Source organism: Onychostoma macrolepis, chromosome 04 (genome assembly GCF_012432095.1).
Source record: "Onychostoma macrolepis isolate SWU-2019 chromosome 04, ASM1243209v1, whole genome shotgun sequence".
NCBI classification, from domain to species: domain Eukaryota; kingdom Metazoa; phylum Chordata; class Actinopteri; order Cypriniformes; family Cyprinidae; genus Onychostoma; species Onychostoma macrolepis.
In genome coordinates this window covers 16664499-16685104 of record NC_081158.1, presented here as the reverse complement: position 1 = coordinate 16685104, position 20606 = coordinate 16664499, and the positions used below count along the sequence as shown (strand labels likewise).

The following is a 20606-nucleotide window of genomic DNA, read 5'->3' as shown; positions in this document are numbered from 1 at the left end:
GATTGTGCCGACATCCTGTCGATTATGCCAAAAAAAAGTTTGATCAAATCTCTATTCCATATATTCTCTATATATATATATATATATAATATATGTGTGTGTATATCATTTTTTTTTTTTTTTTTTTTCTGTATCTAAAACCAGTTTTGTCTGATACTAGAAAACAGTTAAAGTTTTGTCTGATACCCAAGATCATTTAACAAAACTTTAATAACTGGAAGTTTTCTATCAACCTGAACGATTGTCAAAAGAAGCTATGACATAGCAGAAAGCAAGTTATGGCGTGATGGTGAAAAGAACAATGTTTATTAAATAATGAAATTCAATAAGTGTTAATGTAACAGAACAAGATCAATGAAAAATGACCGCTTTGTTGAATGCTGTTACATTAAAAAACTTTGAAATGGAGATATTATTTTATTTCTAACTCATGAAGACAAATTATAAGATTAAACAATGATAAAAAGCACTATAAGAGCAAGGAAAATAATAATAAAATAATAAATAATTTATTATAATAATAAATAAATGATCAAATGATTACATGATGGAATGGAATAATTTTTTGATACATTACGATCAAATGAATTTCAATTAAGAAATCAAAACACAATAACAGTTTGTTATTAAGAATGCTTAGATTCTTCACTGTGGTTTCCGCAAACAGTGGAAATAGATGGTGAAATAGATGGAAATAGATGGTGGCAGAAATTCAGCGACTTCAAGACTGTCAAGGCACACATGATCCAAGTTAACCATTATGGTGTGGTGGTTGGCATCTCCCCCATAATTTTTTTTTTTTTTTTCCCCATAATAAGAACTTGCAACTTGCAGACATGTGTATAAAGCCCGGGACACAAAAGGAAAAACCAAAACAAGGATATATGAGATATGCAGATAAACAAAATGTAAACAAAGCAGCACTTGCTTACCATTTTGAATATAATGTATGTTGATAAATTTCTTAATTTTAAGCAGCTCACCTTATGGACATATTTGCATATTGGAATGCTTACGTAAGTTAACATAACATTAGAACAGCCTTCTGCCTGTGCCGACTTACTTGCTCACTATCATCACTTTCACTTTAATTCTCATTCTCTGACTCCTTTGCTAAACTAAACATCCAATCAGAGTTCTCACTCTCACCGACGGCCCTGATGCTGATTTAACATACTAAGTTAATGCAGGTATTTAGAAAAAAATGATTATATTTGACGCACTATTTTCACACACGTCACCCATGAGGATTTCTTGTCATCTGGGTGGCTGTTTGATACTTCTGAAGACACTTGAAGATACTTCTGTTTTTTTTGACGTGTTCACTTGCTTCTCATAACCCTAAAGAACCCCTACAAAAGTCTGTTACAGCAAACAAAGGCAGTATTTTCCCTTCAAGGCTAAGTTTTTTTCAGTACCCCGCTTTGAACTCGGGCCTCAACCAACTGGAACAAAATATGGAGATGTGTTAGTGGACACATGTGGAGCATTATTGACCTTCATGACCTTGGGCATAGTTGGTCTTTACATATTCCATACTGCTAGCATAAGTCAAAAAGCATAAGATTGGGATAAAATGAAAGAACAAAACTCAAACTGAAAATATAGCTTGTGATTTATTTCATCATATATTGTTTATCGAATAATAAATTACAATACAAGTTAATGTTTTTATTTTGTATAAAATATACTATTAGTGCATTCTGACATGGGTCAGTCCTTCAGTCCTGTGACATTATTAATCATTAAAAACATAACTTGAATAAATGCACTGGATTAAAAAGACTATGATTACCTATTGATTGCATAATACGAGAAGAGAGGATTGTAAATCCACCTTTTAATAATACTCATTGGTCTATTAACTGTACCCTCAAGTTATCAATCATTGCTCACAAATTATTTAACCGTAAAATCAGTTTTGCAAATTCAGAAAATATTACTGTTCAAAAGTTTGGTCAGTAAGATTAGAATAGAAGTTACTACTTTTATTCAGCAAGGAGGCATTAAATTGACAGACTTTTATGCAATTGCAAAGAAAGAAATACAAACAAACAAACAAACAATAAATAAATAAATAAATACATACACGCTGTTTTATTTTGCATTTCTATTCATTGAAGAATCCTGGAAAAATTAAAAATAGTAAGCAGTATAACTGTTTTTAACAGTCATAATTTTAATTTTAAAAATAACCAAATTAGTGTACTATAATGATTTCTGAAGGATAATGTGTCACTGAAGACTGGAGCTTTGCCATCACAGACATTCAATACATTTTAAAATATATATTAAATTTTAAAATAGTTATTAAATTGTGATATTTAGCAATATTAGTTTGTATTATATTGTACTGAATTCCTTAATGATTGAATTCTGATAAATTATAAATGAAATAAATTATAAATTATGAATTACAAGTGTTCAACTGATTTAATCAGCATTTTAACCTGTCTGTGCTTTGTGTAATTCATAAAGTGGCAATATGTCAGTGGAGACCGTTGGGAAATAGATTTTTGCAGCAGGCAGTACAGTTGGTGTGTTGTCAACTCTGGTCTGTATGTTTACAGACATCTGCTCTTTTCCTTTGTAATGCCTTCAGACAGATGGTGCGATGGAGACTTCACAGAGTGAAACTGTGGTCACGGAGTCACACACCTTCTGTTTTTGTGAATTTATGTATGCGCGCATGCAAGTGTGTGTGAACCTTCTTATTCTCACATCAATAATGCATGCTATTCAGTTCATTTAACAGTGTCAGGCTTCATTGAGTCACCCCTGGAAAATGTGAAAATAAATATAAACCAAAGAGATGTGTGTCTCTGGTTATCTGTTGTAGGAATGCAGTGTGTTTAATGTGAACTTAAGGATGATTGTTCCAAAAATATATTTAGATGCACTTTAAAATATTAATGTCATTGTATTCAGTTGAAAAGAGAAGTTAGTTCTGAGAAAGGGTCATTAGGGTCATTTGTTTGCAGATGCTACTCGCTTTGATTTAGTTTTAGTCATTTTTGCTTTGCTTTTTAAAGTTCACACAGGTGACCACAAATTTATTTCATGTTAACTGTGGATATGTTCCACTAACGTTTGACAGAAACGAACAATAGCATCTGCATTTTTTTGGAAATGTTTTTTTTTTTTTTTTAGACACACTTTCTTGAACATGTATTTATTTTATGAAGCCTACTGTATCATATTTGATATGCATGATTTCTAAGACCTATAACTATCAACATGATAAAAAATTTTGCAGAAAACCCAATCTACACTACATTCGTTCTGTCATCTGATCGATACTTTTATACTTTTTAGCAATTATATTCCTAGTATAATTTTAAAAACATCCTCCTTTAGGTTGTGGTACTCATGTCTTTTTGCTGTGAAATCTTTAGTGATCAAGTAAACATAACAATATATTATATTGTTATCAGCATTTTAAAATCAACATTTACTGGGCTAAAGTCACTTTACAACTCAGTGTTTCCCCTACCATTATTTTAGGGGGGCGTGTATTTAAATATGACTTCTGAGTATCTCTGTGTTAATGTATGGCGCAGACGCGCGGGTTTGTTTACTCATACAGAAGCATGCGACGCTTGCGGTGATATTAACGTCTGTCCTCTCACTAAATGAGGACATAAATACATGAACAACATCTCCAGAACTGCTCTGAGAGTCACTTAATGAGCATTTGACCGTTTCATTTGAGAAAAACTATCCTCATATCATATACACAGAAATGTAAGGTATTCACGGCAATCCGTCAAAATAAAAGTTCGGTTTCACTTGAAGACATTGTGCAGAATGTAATAGGCTACTACTACTAAAACTATTAAAACCTTATCTTTAAGGAATAATCATACAATGTCTTCAATGTTATTATCAATATTAAATCCCCTTTATTTTTATGTTGGGAAAAAACGGAACACCCCCCCAATATTATAACATGTTAGTAACTCTTTACTTAAAACCTTTATGTATAATGCATTATAAAAAAGGCTTTAATGCATTAATTATGTCTTGTAATGCTCCTTATAATACATTGTACAATCTCATGAATAATTGTAACCACAAACTGTTTTTAAAAATCATAATTATAAGAAAAGTTATCTAAATTAGCCTATTAGAATTATTTCTGTCTATAATGTGACACTGAAGACCGAAGTAGCTTTGCCAACACAGGCATTTAATACATTTTTAAAAAAGATTAAAACTTAAAGTAGTAATTTAAATTGTAATATTATTTAGCAATGTTATTTTTTTATTATGCTTTACTGAATTCAGTGTTATTGTTAAAACAAAATAATTATGATAAATTAAGTGTTCAACTGATTAAAGCAGCATTTTAACTTGTATGTGGCTATTTCTATATAATATACAATTTTGGTAACACTTTATTTGAAGCCTTCATGTATAATGCATTATAAAAGTAGCATTAATGCATTAATTATGCCTTGTAATGCACCTTATAATGCATTGTACAGTCTCATGAATAATTGTAACCACAGTTTATACATTACAACGCTCATTATGAATAATTATAATTCATTATACTCTTTAATAACCCTTTATAATACATTATTCATAGTGTTACCAAAATTTGTTTTATATTATCCTGTCACATAAATAATAAAAATCTAAGCAGCCTTTGGGCCTCTGATTAAAATTGTGTTTTTTCTTTATTTTTTATTTTTTCATCCTCAATGAGGTTCATATTCTCAATATATAATAGTATGAGAGCCATAAAAGCCTAGTGTTTATTATCGTCCAAAGGTTCAATTAACTTTTTCCATTTCAAAAAAGATTTTTCTGACTGTCATTTAATATGTCAGGCTTTAATGGGTTAATGTTATTCACTGCAGTGACATTCAGGCATTTTTAAATGTCACTCTAATGTCCAAAGTGGGGCTACAGTATACAAGACTGTTGCTAACAACATAAATAAGTCATTTGTTTGCAACTCCACTGCTGACCACAGGAGGTGCTGTTGGCTCGTTTTATGCATTCGTCTTCTGATCTGCTCCTCTTTGCCTGTCCTTGTTTTGTGATGAGTGAAAGTGCTGTTAAGGGACTCGCGCAACTGGAGAGATTAACACTGCCTTATTACAGCCCCTACACACACACACACACACACACACACACAGTTTGAAAGCCTCGTGAGTACTTTTGTTCCTGAGCAGAAGGCTGTTATGTGAAAGCACAATGAGTTTGTCCACCATTTGGAGGTCATTCAGACTTCCACGTTTTCTTGCCCTACCTCGCGAGTCATACTCCATCGTGGCTTCCTCTCTGCTGTGACCTGTCAGACAGCAGACAGTCATGAGCGTCTAGGACGAGCGCAGACGACCAGTGGCATTTTAGACTGCACTAATGCCTGGAAGCTGCACAGCCATTTGCTAAACTGCAGCACTGCAAATATTCCCAACAGCCCACTGGTCCTGTCAGCCAGAGCTCGCCGTACTCTTTAAGGTTAGACCCATGTTGCCAAGGAGACGGAGCAGCACTGTGTGTGTGTAGTTCTGTGATACCGTTCCTCTGCTCAACCTGTGACTTGTCCCTGTCAGAGCTGTGGTTTGACTCGTTCACAGTGGTTACTAAATAAATCTACACTTGCATTGGCCTTTGCTCTAGGAAAATGAATCTGATGTGCAGTGAAGAAACTGATTTTTGAGTTTGATATGGTAAATATTTGCCTGTTTATGTTTTTCGTACATTGTCTTGTTAACCTGGGCAAACGTGCTATCAAACAGGTTATCAAATTCGTATTTGAAGTTTCTTTCATTTTAATATATCAGGTTTATTGTTTACCAAAACTGGGATTACAATTTAAGCTTGAAACCATTAAAATAACAATAAAAAATAAATAAATAAATAAATATGTAAACTGGAAGGAAAATGGGATAAATATAAATAAATCAGCCAGTTGCCAAGGCATCATTTCTCGTTTTCTTTCAGTTTATCTTAAAATCCTAAAGCAAAACTGGAATAAAAATTAGCTAGACTTATTAAAATGTAAAGTAACACAAAATAAAATAATAAAATAAGACCTAATTAAAATGACAGACACAATAAAAAGTAAAAGTAAAAACAAATTCAAAATACGCAAAATCTACTCGGATATAATTGATAATTGTGAGTGCAAAATGAGGCATGCGCAAATTCTATTATTATTATTATTATTATTATTTAGCATCTACAACATGTCTGTGTAAATTGATCTTTAAAATGTTCTTACACGGAATTGGTTTGTGCAGTAATGAAGAAAAAAATCATGAGGGACAAAAGAGTTGTAAATTGAGGTCCAAAAAAAAGAATTGTGACCAAATCAAAAATAGCAAATGAAAATGTGCAAAAATATTGATATAAAATGTATGTATTTTTAAAGTCAATATGAAGTTGCGATTGTCTTTTCTTCTCTCTGCAATTGTTTTTTCTTTTCTTCTGTGACGTATATACGAGTGAAACGGCATCCGAAATGAGAGGGCGGGACTCGATTTCCTCCTTCGGGAATTGATTGGATCGTTGGAAGTTGGGGCGTTACTAACAAAATGGAGGCAGATCTGAAATGCCAGTTTGCAGTTAGTGGTGGGGGGTTTCTCTTCACTGGATTCACCGCCGACACCCAAGCATGAATGAATGTTTTATTTATTAAGGATGACGACGACGATCAACAGCACAAAACATGCCTAAACCGCGTGCGCGAGAGCGAGAGATTGCCTGAATGACTGAGCGCGTCCTCCAACAGGTTAAGTCATATTCATGAAAAAAATTAGTTTGCGGTGTCATAAGAGTAATGTTGACGTAATATCCTAATATCTTTTCAATGTTTAAGGGTAACGTACTCCCTCATGACTGGTGTCAGTGCTATAAAGTGAAGCATCAGCTTCAGCTTTTTCCCCTGTCGTTTATCCCAGTGCACCATAGCTCGTGACCGGAAGAGAAGAGGAGTCGTTTTGAGGGGGAGGGGAGTTTAACGTTTTTTTTTTATTAAAGATTACAAGGGCACATGAATTTTAATAAAAATGAAGTGCACGGATAAATTATTTATAATAAACACTACAGTATTCCATCAAAATATAAGAATTGGCAATTTTGATTTCATGCCGACTTTTTTTTTTTTTATGTTTCTGACTTGCGTTAAACTACTTTAAATGACTTTTTTTCCACATCAATCTACACTCCATACACCATAATAGTAAAGCAGCAAACAGGTTTTTAACATCTTTGCAAATTTATTAAAAATAAAAAAACATAAATGATTCCATTGCATAAGTATTCCTACCCTTATCTGGGACAGTTGAAATTTAGCTCTGGAGCATTCATATTGCTTGTAGATGTTACTACACTTCGAGTGAAGTTAACCTGTGGCAAATTCAATTGGATGGGTATGATTTGGAAAGGCACACATGTCTTGATAAAAGATCTAACAGCTGAAAATGCATATTAGAGCAAAGACCAAGCCCTGAGGTCAAAAAACTGCCTGTAGAGCTCAGAAACAGGTTTGCGTCAAGCCACACATCTGGGAGAAAAAAAATTTGGTAACACTTTAGAATAGGGAACACTTATTCACTATTAACTATGACTTTTCCTTCAATAAATTTCTAATTTGCTGCTTATTAATAGTTAGTAAGGTAGTTGTTAAGTTTAGGTATTGGGTAGGATTAGGGATGTAGAATAAGGTCATGCAGAATGAGGCATTAATATGTGCTTAATTACTACTAATAAATGGCTAATATTCTAGTAACATGCATGCTTAAGAGACCCTAAAATAAAGTGTTACCAAAAATTCTACTTCATTGAAGAGTCACAGAAGCATGTTTGAAGGAAACCATACATTGCTCATCATCTGCAGAGTACCATCCCAAAAGTAAAGTGTGCTGGTAGCAGCCTCATGCTGTGGGGCTGTTTTTCAGTGGCAGGGACTGAGTCACTCGTCAGAGTTGAAGAAAAGCTCAGTGCACCAAAATATAGAGATAGCCTTAATGAAAACCCAGTCCAGAACATTCAGAACCTCTGACTGGGCAGAAGGTTCACCTTCCAACAGGACAATGACCCTAAGCACACAGCAAGAGTGGCTTATAAACAACTCTGTGAATGTCCTTGAGTGGCCCAGCCACAGCCTGGGCTTGAACCCAATAAAATATTTCTGGAGAAACCTGAAAATGTGCGTCTGCTCCCATCCAACCCGACAGAGCTTGAGAGGTGAAGAGGTGAGGTGAAGAGTTGCGGATAATTGCCACATGCTGATGTGCAAAGCTTGTCACATCAAACAAAAAAAACTTGAGGCTGTAAAGGTGCTTCAGCTAAATTTTTAGTTAGTGGTATGAATACTTATGCAATGTACTATTTCAGTTTTTTATTTTTAATAAATTTACAAAGTTGGGACAATTTTGTTTTTGCTTTGTCAATATGGTGTATGGAGTGTAGATTGATGTGGGAAAGAAAGTAATTTAAAGCAGTTGAACATAAGGCAGCAACATAACGTGAAAAAAAATTAAGGGGTATGAATACTTTCGCAAGGCTGTGTGTGTGTGTGTATGTAAGGGATAATCAACGGCTAGCTGTGCATTAAACAATTTGAATGCACGACATGGAGGCGAAGAACGGGTGGTTGCCTCTGTGAAGTACATTTAAATCGTTTAATGCACAGCTAGCCGTTGATTATCCCTTTTATGCCATGGTCATTTGCCAGCATTCACATATTAAAGATGTTAATAATATTTGCGCCACAATATTTGACCGGAACGATAAAAATGACGGTTATTTTCGTCTGTATTACTATTCAACTGTAACTGTATGTTACTATGGTTACCAATGTTAATAGGAAGCGCAATAATATAGAACGTGATTAAACTGACCTGGTTGATCAAATTCGTTTAACTGCACAGGTAGTTCCTGTACAGTTAAACGAATTTGATCAACACCTGCCAGCCAATCAGAATCGAGTATTCAGACAGTGTAAACTAAATAAACAAATGTGTTTAATCCTAAATATAACTTGTTTAAAAGGCTCTTGTCTTTCATGATTTATTTATTTAGTTTACTTTTTTGTAAATTGTTTATTTTCACTTTTTATGTATTTATTTATTTACTGTTTTATTTACCATTTACAAATGTATTGACTGTTTAAACAAATGTGCAAGAAAATGCTTAAATACAAATGTCTTGCAAGTGTACTTTGCTGTTTTTTTTCTGCATCTTATGTTGAGCATTGTGTGTTTACGATTGTGTTTTTGGCACTGCAAATCATTTTGAGTATAAATGCATTCTCTATGCACGCCCCCAAAACTGGTAGAATTCTACCGTCTCTTGTCCATAAGATGAATCTTTCTATACTCTTGTCTCTTTTATTGTCTCTTCGTCCATTTTTCTCCCTCTTTGTCTTTCACTCTCATTCTTTTTCTCTGTCTCTTTCTTATTGTCTTTTGTCTTTTGGCTCTTTGCAGAGGAAGAAGTGGAAAATTTCAATGTTTCCAGCTTGCAGGAAGAGGTGTTGCGGAACATCGAGGCTGACAGCTTCTGGTGCATGAGCAAGCTCCTGGACGGGATTCAGGTAAATTGATTCCCTATCTGCCAGCGTGCGGGCCTGATACATTCACTCTGTCTGTGTGTGTGTGTGTGTGTGTGTGTGAGTAGAGCACCGCTGGGAAAGAGACGAATGTGTCGCGGCGAGATTCCCCTGCGTGTAGGTGCCCCGTCCCGTTTCCTTTCCTTGCCTTTCCTCGCTCGGCCTGTCCAGGAATAAAATCCATGATGAATATTCTCACTCTGCACCACAGGCAGGACGTAACCTCCTTATCCAAAGGGCCTGGCGGTGCTCGAATTGTCATGGGAAAGCAAAGCGACCCCCCGCCCCACATTCACTTTGTCTTGCCTGCCTCGTCTCTAATTGATTTAAGGCCATAAAACACCCGTGCTGTTTACGCAGCAGAGACGGGGACACACAGTATAATGCTAGGTGGTTGCAGTCCTCATCCCTATATTTCCACAGCGTTCTCCCACAGAAGACAGCAAAAGATTCCCGTGCGGCCTGCTCTGTCACTTTTTTCCTCCTTGTTGATAAAAGACTCTGTAATTGGGTGTTTCTGCAGCTATGCACACTTTTGGCCCTGTGGACTTAGAAATTAAACTCACAACACATTTTTCACTTAACTGGTTAATTTATTTGTTTGTCTACTAACAACGTCCAACAGTAGGACAAGAGGACAGTTTGTTGTTTTTGCCCTTGTTAATGGAAAATATGGAAGTTTAGCTAATGTGTTTTCCACATTTTTGAGCATTTTTGAAACTCATTTTGCTAAGGCTGATTTCGAAATTCTAGAGTTTGAAAGTTTTGTTCCCAATCTTATTGAACTGTGTTCATAGGCAGCATTTTAAAGGGGTCATGAACTGAAAAACCAACATTTTGGACATACAAGAGGTCATTGTGCTATAAAAAACACCCTGTAAGTTTCAGAACTCAAAACTTTCTCATTAGTCTAAAAACAGCTTATATTGAAGCCAAAATGACAGCTTGTGGAATGTGCCACTCTATGATGTAAAAGTGTGGCTAAACACTGCCTCCGCAGAATAAGATCAATGCCTGCTTCTACAGCGCTGCCCTGTTTAGCCCCGCCCACCAATTTGCGCGTGATCATTTATAATTTAAAATATAATTTAATTTATGCATTTTTGACTTAAATCACAGCATTGTCCATCTATGAAGGATGTAGGCTGTCAAACATACACAGCTGTTAGCCAGTCATAACAGTGGCAGTTTACTTCCGAGTCTACAATCTGCCACGTCTATTCAAACAGAGCTTTCTGATGAGGGAGGTTAAAAACAGGACAGAAAATAGCCTATTACTTCTAAACTATGATGTTTTTTTTTAATTTAAAATATTAAAAACAAAAAAGCAGATTTTACCCAAACTGTATTATGTACATTATTGCTTATTGCTTTGTTACGTCATCTGTTTTGTATAACTGCACATTTGCTGCCTTTGTAGAGTGTTCCAAATCTGTCACTTAAGAGTTACCTTTTCAGTTAGGATGCTGCCTAAAAGCTGCAATATACTTCAACTGAAATTGAAAAACGATCCAAAATGAGTTGAAAATATAGGCATACCGGATATAGGTAAACATTCAGTATTGTGCATTCCTACTCTCGTCAGCATTTAAGATTGCATGTACCTGCTCTACGAAATCAAGAACACAAGCACCAGGAGGAAGCAGTCAGTACTGAAATTTAAAAAATGTGACAATACCTGCATTTCCCGTGAGCATTTTGAGCGCTGTCGAGAGGATTCTTAATCACCGCTGATTGGCCATTGTGTCCACACACTCAACGCTCTACAATGATCATCGCTTAACACTCTTCACCGAGCGCTTACACAGATTACGTTCACACACGGGAGTGTTTGAAAACCGCGTCTATCAGCGGATCTGTCTATGAGCAGATATGTTAGGGATCCACTGACAGATCCGCTGATAGACACAGCTTTCAAACGCTCCCGTGTGTATCTGTGTAAGCGCTCGGTGAAGAGTGTGAAGCGATGTGATTGGCTACAATGATCAGACATATATGTTGAGTGTGTGAACACAACGGCCAATCAGCGGTGATTTAAGAATTCTCTCAACAGTGCTCAAAATGCTTGCGGGAAATGCAGGTATCGTCACATGGTACCAAAGTCGGAACCTTTGAGAACACTATATCCTACCTTTAGCTGAGGTAACGTGGACGTGCAGAACAATTGAGTCTCCGATAATCACGGCGCCTCATTCTGTCTCGTCTCGGGGGTTAAAAAGGACCTGAAGATTTTAACATTTGAAAATTTTAATTCAGAGTCTGGAAAAAGTTGCAAGAAACATTTTGAAGACAGTAACAAAAGAGAGGGAAAAAAATGGAAACCTGTTAGTTTTCATCAACCCTTGTGACACCAAAGCGCCCACAATTGAAGAAACACCCAATTACAGCGACGTGTTTGAAGTGTGTATAGGCAGGAATGTACTCTCACGCAATGGCTTTAGACGATTGTCTCTTCACACATAAAGAGCATTTGTATGCACCGAATCAACCCTCCTCACTGGTATTAGATTGAAATGCTCTCCAGGCCCTCCAAAGCTTTTGTGGTATTTTGTCTCTAATTACTGCGGTAATTTGTGTGTACAAAGCAGATTCTCTTAGGTGCTAATGATTTTTCTCCACCCTTTGTTTTCCTTACACCTTCACACCATGGCAGCTGATAGCTCTGAACACTTGCTCGCAAGTTGTTAGCGTCGGCAGCCCCGTTCTCTCTGCGTGTGCGTGTCGGTGTTTTAGAGTGGTTGTTAACTCGGAGTGTAGTTTTAGCGTGATTTTATAGTCTCAGCCGTGCGTAATTGTGTTCGGGTCTCAGGAGAGCGCTTGCGTTTAGAAGCGTAGGGTAGAAAAAGTTGTTAATTACAAGTATTGTATTTCCCTCCTGTGTTTGACAATAGAGCGTGATATCATTGCTATTGTAATGTATAATTATTTTAGATGGCACTTTATGATGTATATTCAGGAATAACTATAAAAGGGGTTTTGTTTATGCGTCAACCTTTGTTAAAAGAATAGTCAAAGCTAAATACAAATACAGCTCTATGAATAGTTTCTTTGGCATATGCTGATGATAACCACACAATAGTTTCTCAGTTTGTAAAAACAAATACAGATTGCATTTGCAGTAATGCATTTGCAAGTATGGCTAGTAGGTGCACAATTACATGTTACTTGAGCTGTAAAGGTATATAATTCGGACTTGTAGTGTTGGGACTATTGTTTTAATTGGATAAAGTTTTGGTTTTGCAGTAATTCCTGTATTTGGTCGATTTAAATAATACTTTAAATGGTATAATTTTTTAGTATTGTAAACTCTACTTTTAAAATGCATGTAATATTTTTCATGTGTGGTCACATTCTCGTTTGTCATTCCATATTTGTGAATTTTAGATACTTAAGCCCGCTTTCGGCCTTCACAGAGAGATATTGCTGTTTTTCGAACACCTAATGTACAAAAATGTTTGTATGTCACAAACGCCCAATTGATCACAGAATGAACACATTAAAATATTACAGTTATTATCATATTAAATGAAATTATTACATCATTACATTTAAAACTATAATTATATAACCATTGTGCAAAACACATTTAGGCAAGGAATATTTAATTATTTTAAACTTGCATTGAACTCTGAACATTCCTTTAAAAAATAATGAGTCATGAGCAGGATATGAAAAACAATGCTCGTTTGTTCAGCAGAAAGTACCTCATTCAAACATACATTTAAAGCAGAAAGAGGATAGTGTGCATATATGGGAGGTTTTTTTTTTTTGTGATCATGCAGCTATGAGCCAGCGGTTGTCCTCCTCTGCAGTCTGTTCTCTTTAAAGTCAAACTAAATGCTTGCTTGAAGGGTTATGACTTATTAATAGGAAGACCTTAAGCCCCTGGAAAAATGACTGCATTGTTTGTCCCTTGCTAGCTGAGCTGGTTGCTGTGTGTACACGTGTGGATCCATTAGGAGCAAATCCATCTGTATTCTCAGCCCTGAAGAGGGGAAATGAAAAATGGGTGTTAAAGCAGGCAGCTCACTGCAGAAGCCATTATCTGTGATGTCCAACCCTCAGGCCAGGACACCACAAAGCAGCTTCTGCCTCAGGACTGTGGGAGTTTGTCTCTATTCGTCTCGTATTGCAAATCAACACGGTCGTCCTGAAGGACCACCGCAGCCTGCTTTTCTTCTCAAAACAATTCTTTCATCTAAAAGCAAGCCGCAGCATTTATTGGCCTAACTGTATTAGCTTAAATTTGCGACAGTAATTTAAAAAAATGAGACTGCCATTGGCGAGAGTCAGGAAAATGCTATATGTGATCAAAAAGATTCACAAAACAGTTCCACAAACTTGTGCATGAGTTAGTGATTTGTATGAGGTAGTGAGTTTTCAAGCCTCAAAAAAACACAAATCATTTTTGATTTGAACCAGGAACCATTACTCCTTTATTATTGTTCAAAATATTATGGTAACACTTTGTTTTAAGGTCTCTTAACTAGTTGCTAATTAGCATGCATATTGATAGAATATTAGCCATTTATTAGTAGCAATTAAGCACATATTAATGCCTTATTCTACATTACCTTATCCTACATCCCTAACCCCTACCCAATACCTAAACTTAACGACTGCCTTACTAACTATTAATAATCAGAAAATTAGGAATTTATTGAGGGAAAAGTCATAGTTAATAGTTAATAAGTGTTCCCAATTCTAAAGTGTTACCAATATTATTGCCTTATTTAGCGTAGTCTTGTTTTTTAATTTATTTTTTTATAATAGAATTGTAATTTTGAAGTGGTTGCAAGTGAATGCAAGCATCTGACAGGATACAGTGTATTTTAATCAAAATTATTAGTGGGAGGTGAGGATTACCTGTATGTATGTATGTATATGTAAGAAATATTGTATAGTTAGCTTTTAGTTGATAGTTTTATATAAAAGCATTATAAGGTTAATAAATGGAATGCGAATGACAATGGGGGCAAAATTTGACAATCATGTGAATGTTGGAGATGGTAGAAAGCTGACTTATGGTGTACAAACTTTGGAACCATAATCAGCACAACATTTTACTTTTATTCTCTTTTGGACAGATATAAATATTCTTTAAAAAAGAAAACAGAACAAAATTTATTTATTTCACACATAAAAATGTATATAATATTAAAACAAACTCATTACTTTAGAAGCCACAAGCTCCCAGCAATTTTTTTAAAGTCTGGAGCCTCTCTCAAGAATGAGTTAAATTGAACTGCATCTCTCGTGAAACACCAGACCGTGATACTCGCCGTCTCCAAGTGTAGGAAATTAACGAGGACAGCTGATGTGTAAACACACACACTGAGCAGCAGCTGAAGGAGGAGACCTTTGGACTCCAGTCAGTCATGGTGTAGGGTAGGAGACGAAGCCTGTCGGAGACGGAGTAGATCTGAGGCTTCCTGTCAGCAAGAACGTAATTTACTCGCCTCTCACAGTGAACGCTGAGGTGTTTAGTGTGTTGTGTAGAGGTTAATAGTCGACACATGACCTTCCGACTGTGGAGCTTTGGGTCGCAGTGATGTTTTGGAAACCATTACACCTATGAAATTTGATAGATAAACCCACTTCTGGGAAACCGCTTTTGGAAGGGGGGGGGGGAAGTTGTTACTTTTTGAAGTTTATTTATTTAATTATTAGTTTTTTTGTTTGTTCATTCCCAATATTAAAATACTACTAAAATACTATTACAATACTGCTTTTTTAAATATTATGATTGTAAGTTTATGATGCTTTTTTGGGGCTTTTGCAAGTTACGGTCCCTGGTCATTTAATAGCATGGAATAAACAAACTAAGGCTACGTTTATACTTGTGCGTTTTCATTTTAAAACGCGTAACTTTTGCTACAGTTACTCCTGTCGTTTACACTACTCCTGCGTTTTCCACCCTCGAAAACCGAAATTTCCAAAACGGAGACTTTTGAAAACGATGGGATGGCTGTCCACATTCGCTCTGCGTATCCTCGACGACCGTGTAAACAATAATGTCATGCTCCGAGCACGTAGACGCGTCCGCCATCTAAATAATAGGGCATCTACCTATATAGTTGTACCTGCATGAATGGTCACGTGACATGCGTTTTCGGTTGTGTAGTGTGGACCGAGATTGTTTCTGAAACATTGTGAAAACGCCAGTGTAGACGAGGATCGTTTTTATTTTAAAACGCTGTTTTAAAAAGAAAACGCACTAGTGTAAACAGGGCCTAACTAACTAACTAACAAGAACTGGACACTCAACCAATGGCGTTGAGCACTTTGCCTAACCAATGGCACTTTAGGAGTGTTCAAGAAACCTATTTGAAAGCAATCATTATTTTTGCAGTTGACGCTGGTGGTGCAGAAATGACACACTTCAGCTTTAAAGCCAGTGTATGACAGATGACAGCAGGACTCCATGGAAAACACTGGCAGAGAGACAGCTGTTATAAGACGCAGTGACCGCTCACTCATACTCCCCTCATATGCTTTATTATACAGAAATTCAAATCTAAGATCGGCTTACTGTTACCAGATGCTCACTTGAACATAGCGTATCCCGTGCAGGTTGGCTGTGTTTCTGTGCTGACACACATGCTGGCACAACAGCCGTGCTTTGACACTGGAGGCCATATGTCAGACTACAACTTGTTGGACAGATTGCTTGGTCTGGGTCCAGTGTTTGTGTGATTAAAGGCATAATTTATATACCATTTATACACACTCAAGAAAACATGGTACAAAAGTTGCCACTGGGATAGTACTTTTGAAAAAAGGTATACCTTTATACTTTATTTACCCCATAAGAGTGCATGTTAGTACCTTAAGAGTGCATATTAGCGTACATATTAATACATAAATTGTGCATTTTACCCAGTAATGGCTTTTGTACCTTTTCTTCTGAGAGTGTATGTGACGCACAACTACCATTCCACAATTTTTATTTTTATATTTGTGGGTGTTAAACTTTTATTTACAAAGCAAGTGTATATTATGTTTCTAGCAGTACAATATCATAATTTTACAGCATAATCTGTGGGCAAATCACAGCCATGCCATTTTCTATGAATGTTTTCTATTTAAATTTACTTTAAAATATATTTTATATTTGTGATGGCAAAGCTGATTTTTTTATATATATTTTTTTTTTACCTCAGAATTCCTTTGTTTAAAAGTACAGCATTTATTTGAAAAACCTGCTGTAGCACAAATATGCACATATTTGTCCGTATGTCATTCCAAAATTTGTATCATTTACTTTCTTTTGCTGAATGTGAAAGAAGATATTTTGAAATCTCTCTCTCTCTCTCTCTCTGACTCTGAGAGAGTGCTTATTTATTTATTGTTGTTGTTGTTATTATTTTGCACCCATATAATAAGAATCATTGGGGACCATTGTTGTTTTGAACCGTGTTGACCCTGTATGCACAAAAAAATGTTTTACAAAACTATGCTAGTTTGGAAAGACGTGAGAGTGAGAAAATTTACTTTTTTAAAGCTATTCCTTTTATACTGTGAACTATGCAATAAGATTTTTATCTAGCAAGTAGCGCAGTTCAGAATATCAGCACTTTCTGCTGCTTGTCAATCAAGTCAACGGGCCAGAACTTAAAGTTCATTAGCCTAACTGGTTTGTAGTATCTTGGCACATTAATATAGAATTAAATTAATATAGAATTAAAGTGTGCTCACAGAGTGTGACCTTTCATGGCTTATTGCTTTATTGCTTAATACATTATATGCCAAGCCCAAAGCAACTACTAATGCTGTTAACTTCAAACAAAGATCTCTGTCTGTCTGTGTGTGTGTGTGTGTGTGTGTGTGTGTGTGTGTGCGCATTTTTGTGACAAATGAGGACATAAATTTGTATAATGACACGGGTATGACATAGGTATTACAAGGAGAAGGTGACTTTTCAGGACACTACCCCATGTCCCCACTTTTCAAAACGCATATAAATCAAACAAAATGGAGTTTATTGAAAATCTGAAATGGCACAAAGTTTCCTGTAAGGCGTAGGTTTAGATGTAGGATTGGTGTAGGGCAATAGCACATACAGTTTTTACAGTATAAAAACCATTACGCCTATGGGATGTCCCCACTTTTCACAAAAACAAACGTGTTTGTGTGTGTGCAAATACTTCATGTGTAGTGAAAGTGGGTTGGTGAGAAGAATGTATATATTTCTGGAAAAGCCCATTGCATGATGGAGATAAGCCAAATAAGAGGCATAAGCCAGATAAGAGGTGACGGGGACCCACAGAAAATGCTTGAGAGGGGCAGATAGGTGCGTTTATATCTACAGGCTTGAAAGTGTGATGGAGGCAGATTATTGAGCTCATGCATACAGCTCTGCTGTGATCTGTTTCACAGTTGGCGCTGCCGATGCCTTGCTCGTCTTTGCTCTTCCTTTTTTCTCTGATCAGTGCTTCTCTTTACTTGGCTTCTTGCACCACACTGTTCGTCCACCTATCTTTAAACCCAAGGGCTTCCAGCTGTTTCTGTTTCTGTTTTTTTTTTTTTATATACTGCTCACACGTATAAAAAGCATGCTCACCAGAATAAAACTTCAGATCAAAACTGCCTCATATCAGCCATCTGTTAAGCCCAGGTGGTTTTTCTTTTTACTCTTGTATACTTTTATCTCGCATGCTAACTTGGAGAACTACAGAAATATTTTTAATTGCAGAACTACAAAAATTATTGCATGTACATAAGTTGATGTGAACTAGTAAAATAATCTTTATTTCTCATTACTTTATCATTAATACTAATCTCCTTGAAAAGTATTGGAAATAGACTCTCAAAGGACAATTGAAATATACTTACATAAGCACCCTTTCACTCTGTTGTCTTGTGTGTGATATGCTGCAAACTGCTCCATTCACGTTTCTTTGTCTCCACCCTGCAAACATTTCACACGTTTGCCCCATGTGAGCCTCAAGCATCTGCGACAAATCTCTTCCTGAATCTCCTTATTGATCTTATGCGCATTCTCTTTGCCAAATTATTGATAAAATATAATCACATTTGAAAATAGGTGAGTGTAAGGGCTATAAACAATGTTAGCACATATATTTCTCAATGACCTTTGCACTAAGTACTAATCAACATGATTTACCGAATACTTGATATTACACATTCAACAGAGCTTTTATTTTGCATAATTGGTTCTGATACAAACGCATATTTTACTATCACCAGAACATTTGTGGGTCACACTTTAAGGTCCAATTTTCGATATTAACAAACCATTAACTATGACTTTTGCCTCAAACAACTCCTAATTTGCTGTTTATTAATAGTTGGTAAAGTAGTTGTTAAGTTTAGGTATCGGGTAGGATTATGGATGTAGAATACAGGTGCTGGTCATATAATTAGAATATCATCAAAAAGTTGATTTATTTCACTAATTCCATTCAAAAAGTGAAACTTGTATATTATATTCATTCATTACACACAGACTGATATATTTCAAATGTTTATTTCTTTTAATTTTGATGATTAGAGCTTACAGCTCATGAAAGTCAAAATCAGTATCTCAAAATATTAGAATATTTACATTTGAGTTTGAATAAATGACCATCCCTACAGTATAAATTCTGGGTATCTCTTGTTCTTTGAAACCACAATAATGGGAAGACTGCTGACTTGGCAATGATCCAGAAGACGAACATTGACACCCTCCACAAAGAGGGTAAGTCACAGAAGGTCATTACTGAAAGGTGTGGCTGTTTACAGAGTGCTGTATCAAAGCATATTAAATGCAAAGTTGACTGGAAGGAAGAATTTGGGTAGGAAAAGGTGCACAAGCAACAGGGATGACCGCAAGCTTGAGAATACTGTCAAGCAAAGCCGATTCAAACACTTGTGAGAGCTTCACAAGGAGAGAACTGAAGCTGGAGTCAGTGCATCAAGAGTCACCACGCTCGGACGTCTTCAGGAAAAGGGCTACCAAGCCACTTCTGAACCAGAGACAACGTCAGAAGCATCTTACCTGGTCTGTGGAGAAAAGAACTGGACTGTTGCTCAGTGGTCCAAAGTCCTCTTTTCAGATGAAAGTAAATTTTACATTTCATTTGGAAATCAAGGTCCCAGAGTCTGAAGGAAGAGTGGAGAGGCACATAATCCATATTGCTTGAAGTCCAGTGTGAAGTTTCCACAGTCAGTGATGATTTGGGCTGCCATGTCATCTGCTGGTGTTGGTCCACTGTGTTTTCTGAAGTCCACAGTCAACGCAGCCATCTACCAGGAAATTTTAGAGCACTTCATGCTTCCTTCTGTTGACAAGCTTTATGGAGGTGCTGATTTCATTTTCCAGCAGGACTTGGCACCTGCCCACACTGCCAAAGGTACCAAAGGCTGGTTCAATGACCATAGTGTTACTGTGCTTGATTGGTCAGCAAACTCGCCTGACCTGAACCCCATAGAGAATCTATGGGGTATTGTCAAGAGGAAGATGAGAGACACCAGACCCAACAATGCAGATGAGTTGAAGGCCACTATCAGAGCAACCTGGGCTCTCATAACACCTGAGCAGTGCCACAGACTGATCGACTCCATGCCACGCCGCATTGCTGCAGTAATTCAGGCAAAAGGAGCCCCAACTAAGTATTGAGTGCTGTACATGCTCATACTTTTCATTTTCATACTTTTCAGTTGGCCAAGATTTATAAAAATCCTTTCTTTTCTATTGGTCTTAAGTAATATTCTAATATTTTGAGATACTGATTTTTGACTTTCATGAGCTGTAAGCTCTAATCATCAAAATTAAAAGAAATAAACATTTGAAATATATCAGTCTGTGTGTAATGAATGAATATAATATACAAGTTTCACTTTTTGAATGGAATTAGTGAAATAAATCAACTTTTTGATGATATTCTAATTATATGACCAGCACCTGTATAATCATGCAGAATATGCGCTTTTTAAGTACTTATGTTATACCTTTGTAATGTTATATAGTTTATACATGTTGCTATTTTTGAAAATGCAATACGCAGTAAATAAATATACTGTGCACATG

The 20606-nt window shown here is 36.1% G+C and overlaps 1 protein-coding gene across 3 annotated transcripts in view; it reads left to right on the top strand.

Annotated features, from left to right (window-relative positions):
* Window positions 1-20606, top strand: part of tbc1d22a (TBC1 domain family, member 22a) — a 157344-nt gene that overhangs the window by 70184 nt on the left and 66554 nt on the right. For all 3 annotated transcript variants that reach the window (XM_058772414.1, XM_058772412.1, XM_058772413.1), the window contains one exon: window positions 9450-9556. In XM_058772414.1, the coding sequence (XP_058628397.1) occupies window positions 9450-9556 (107 nt within the window). The remainder of the gene's footprint in view (window positions 1-9449; window positions 9557-20606) is intronic.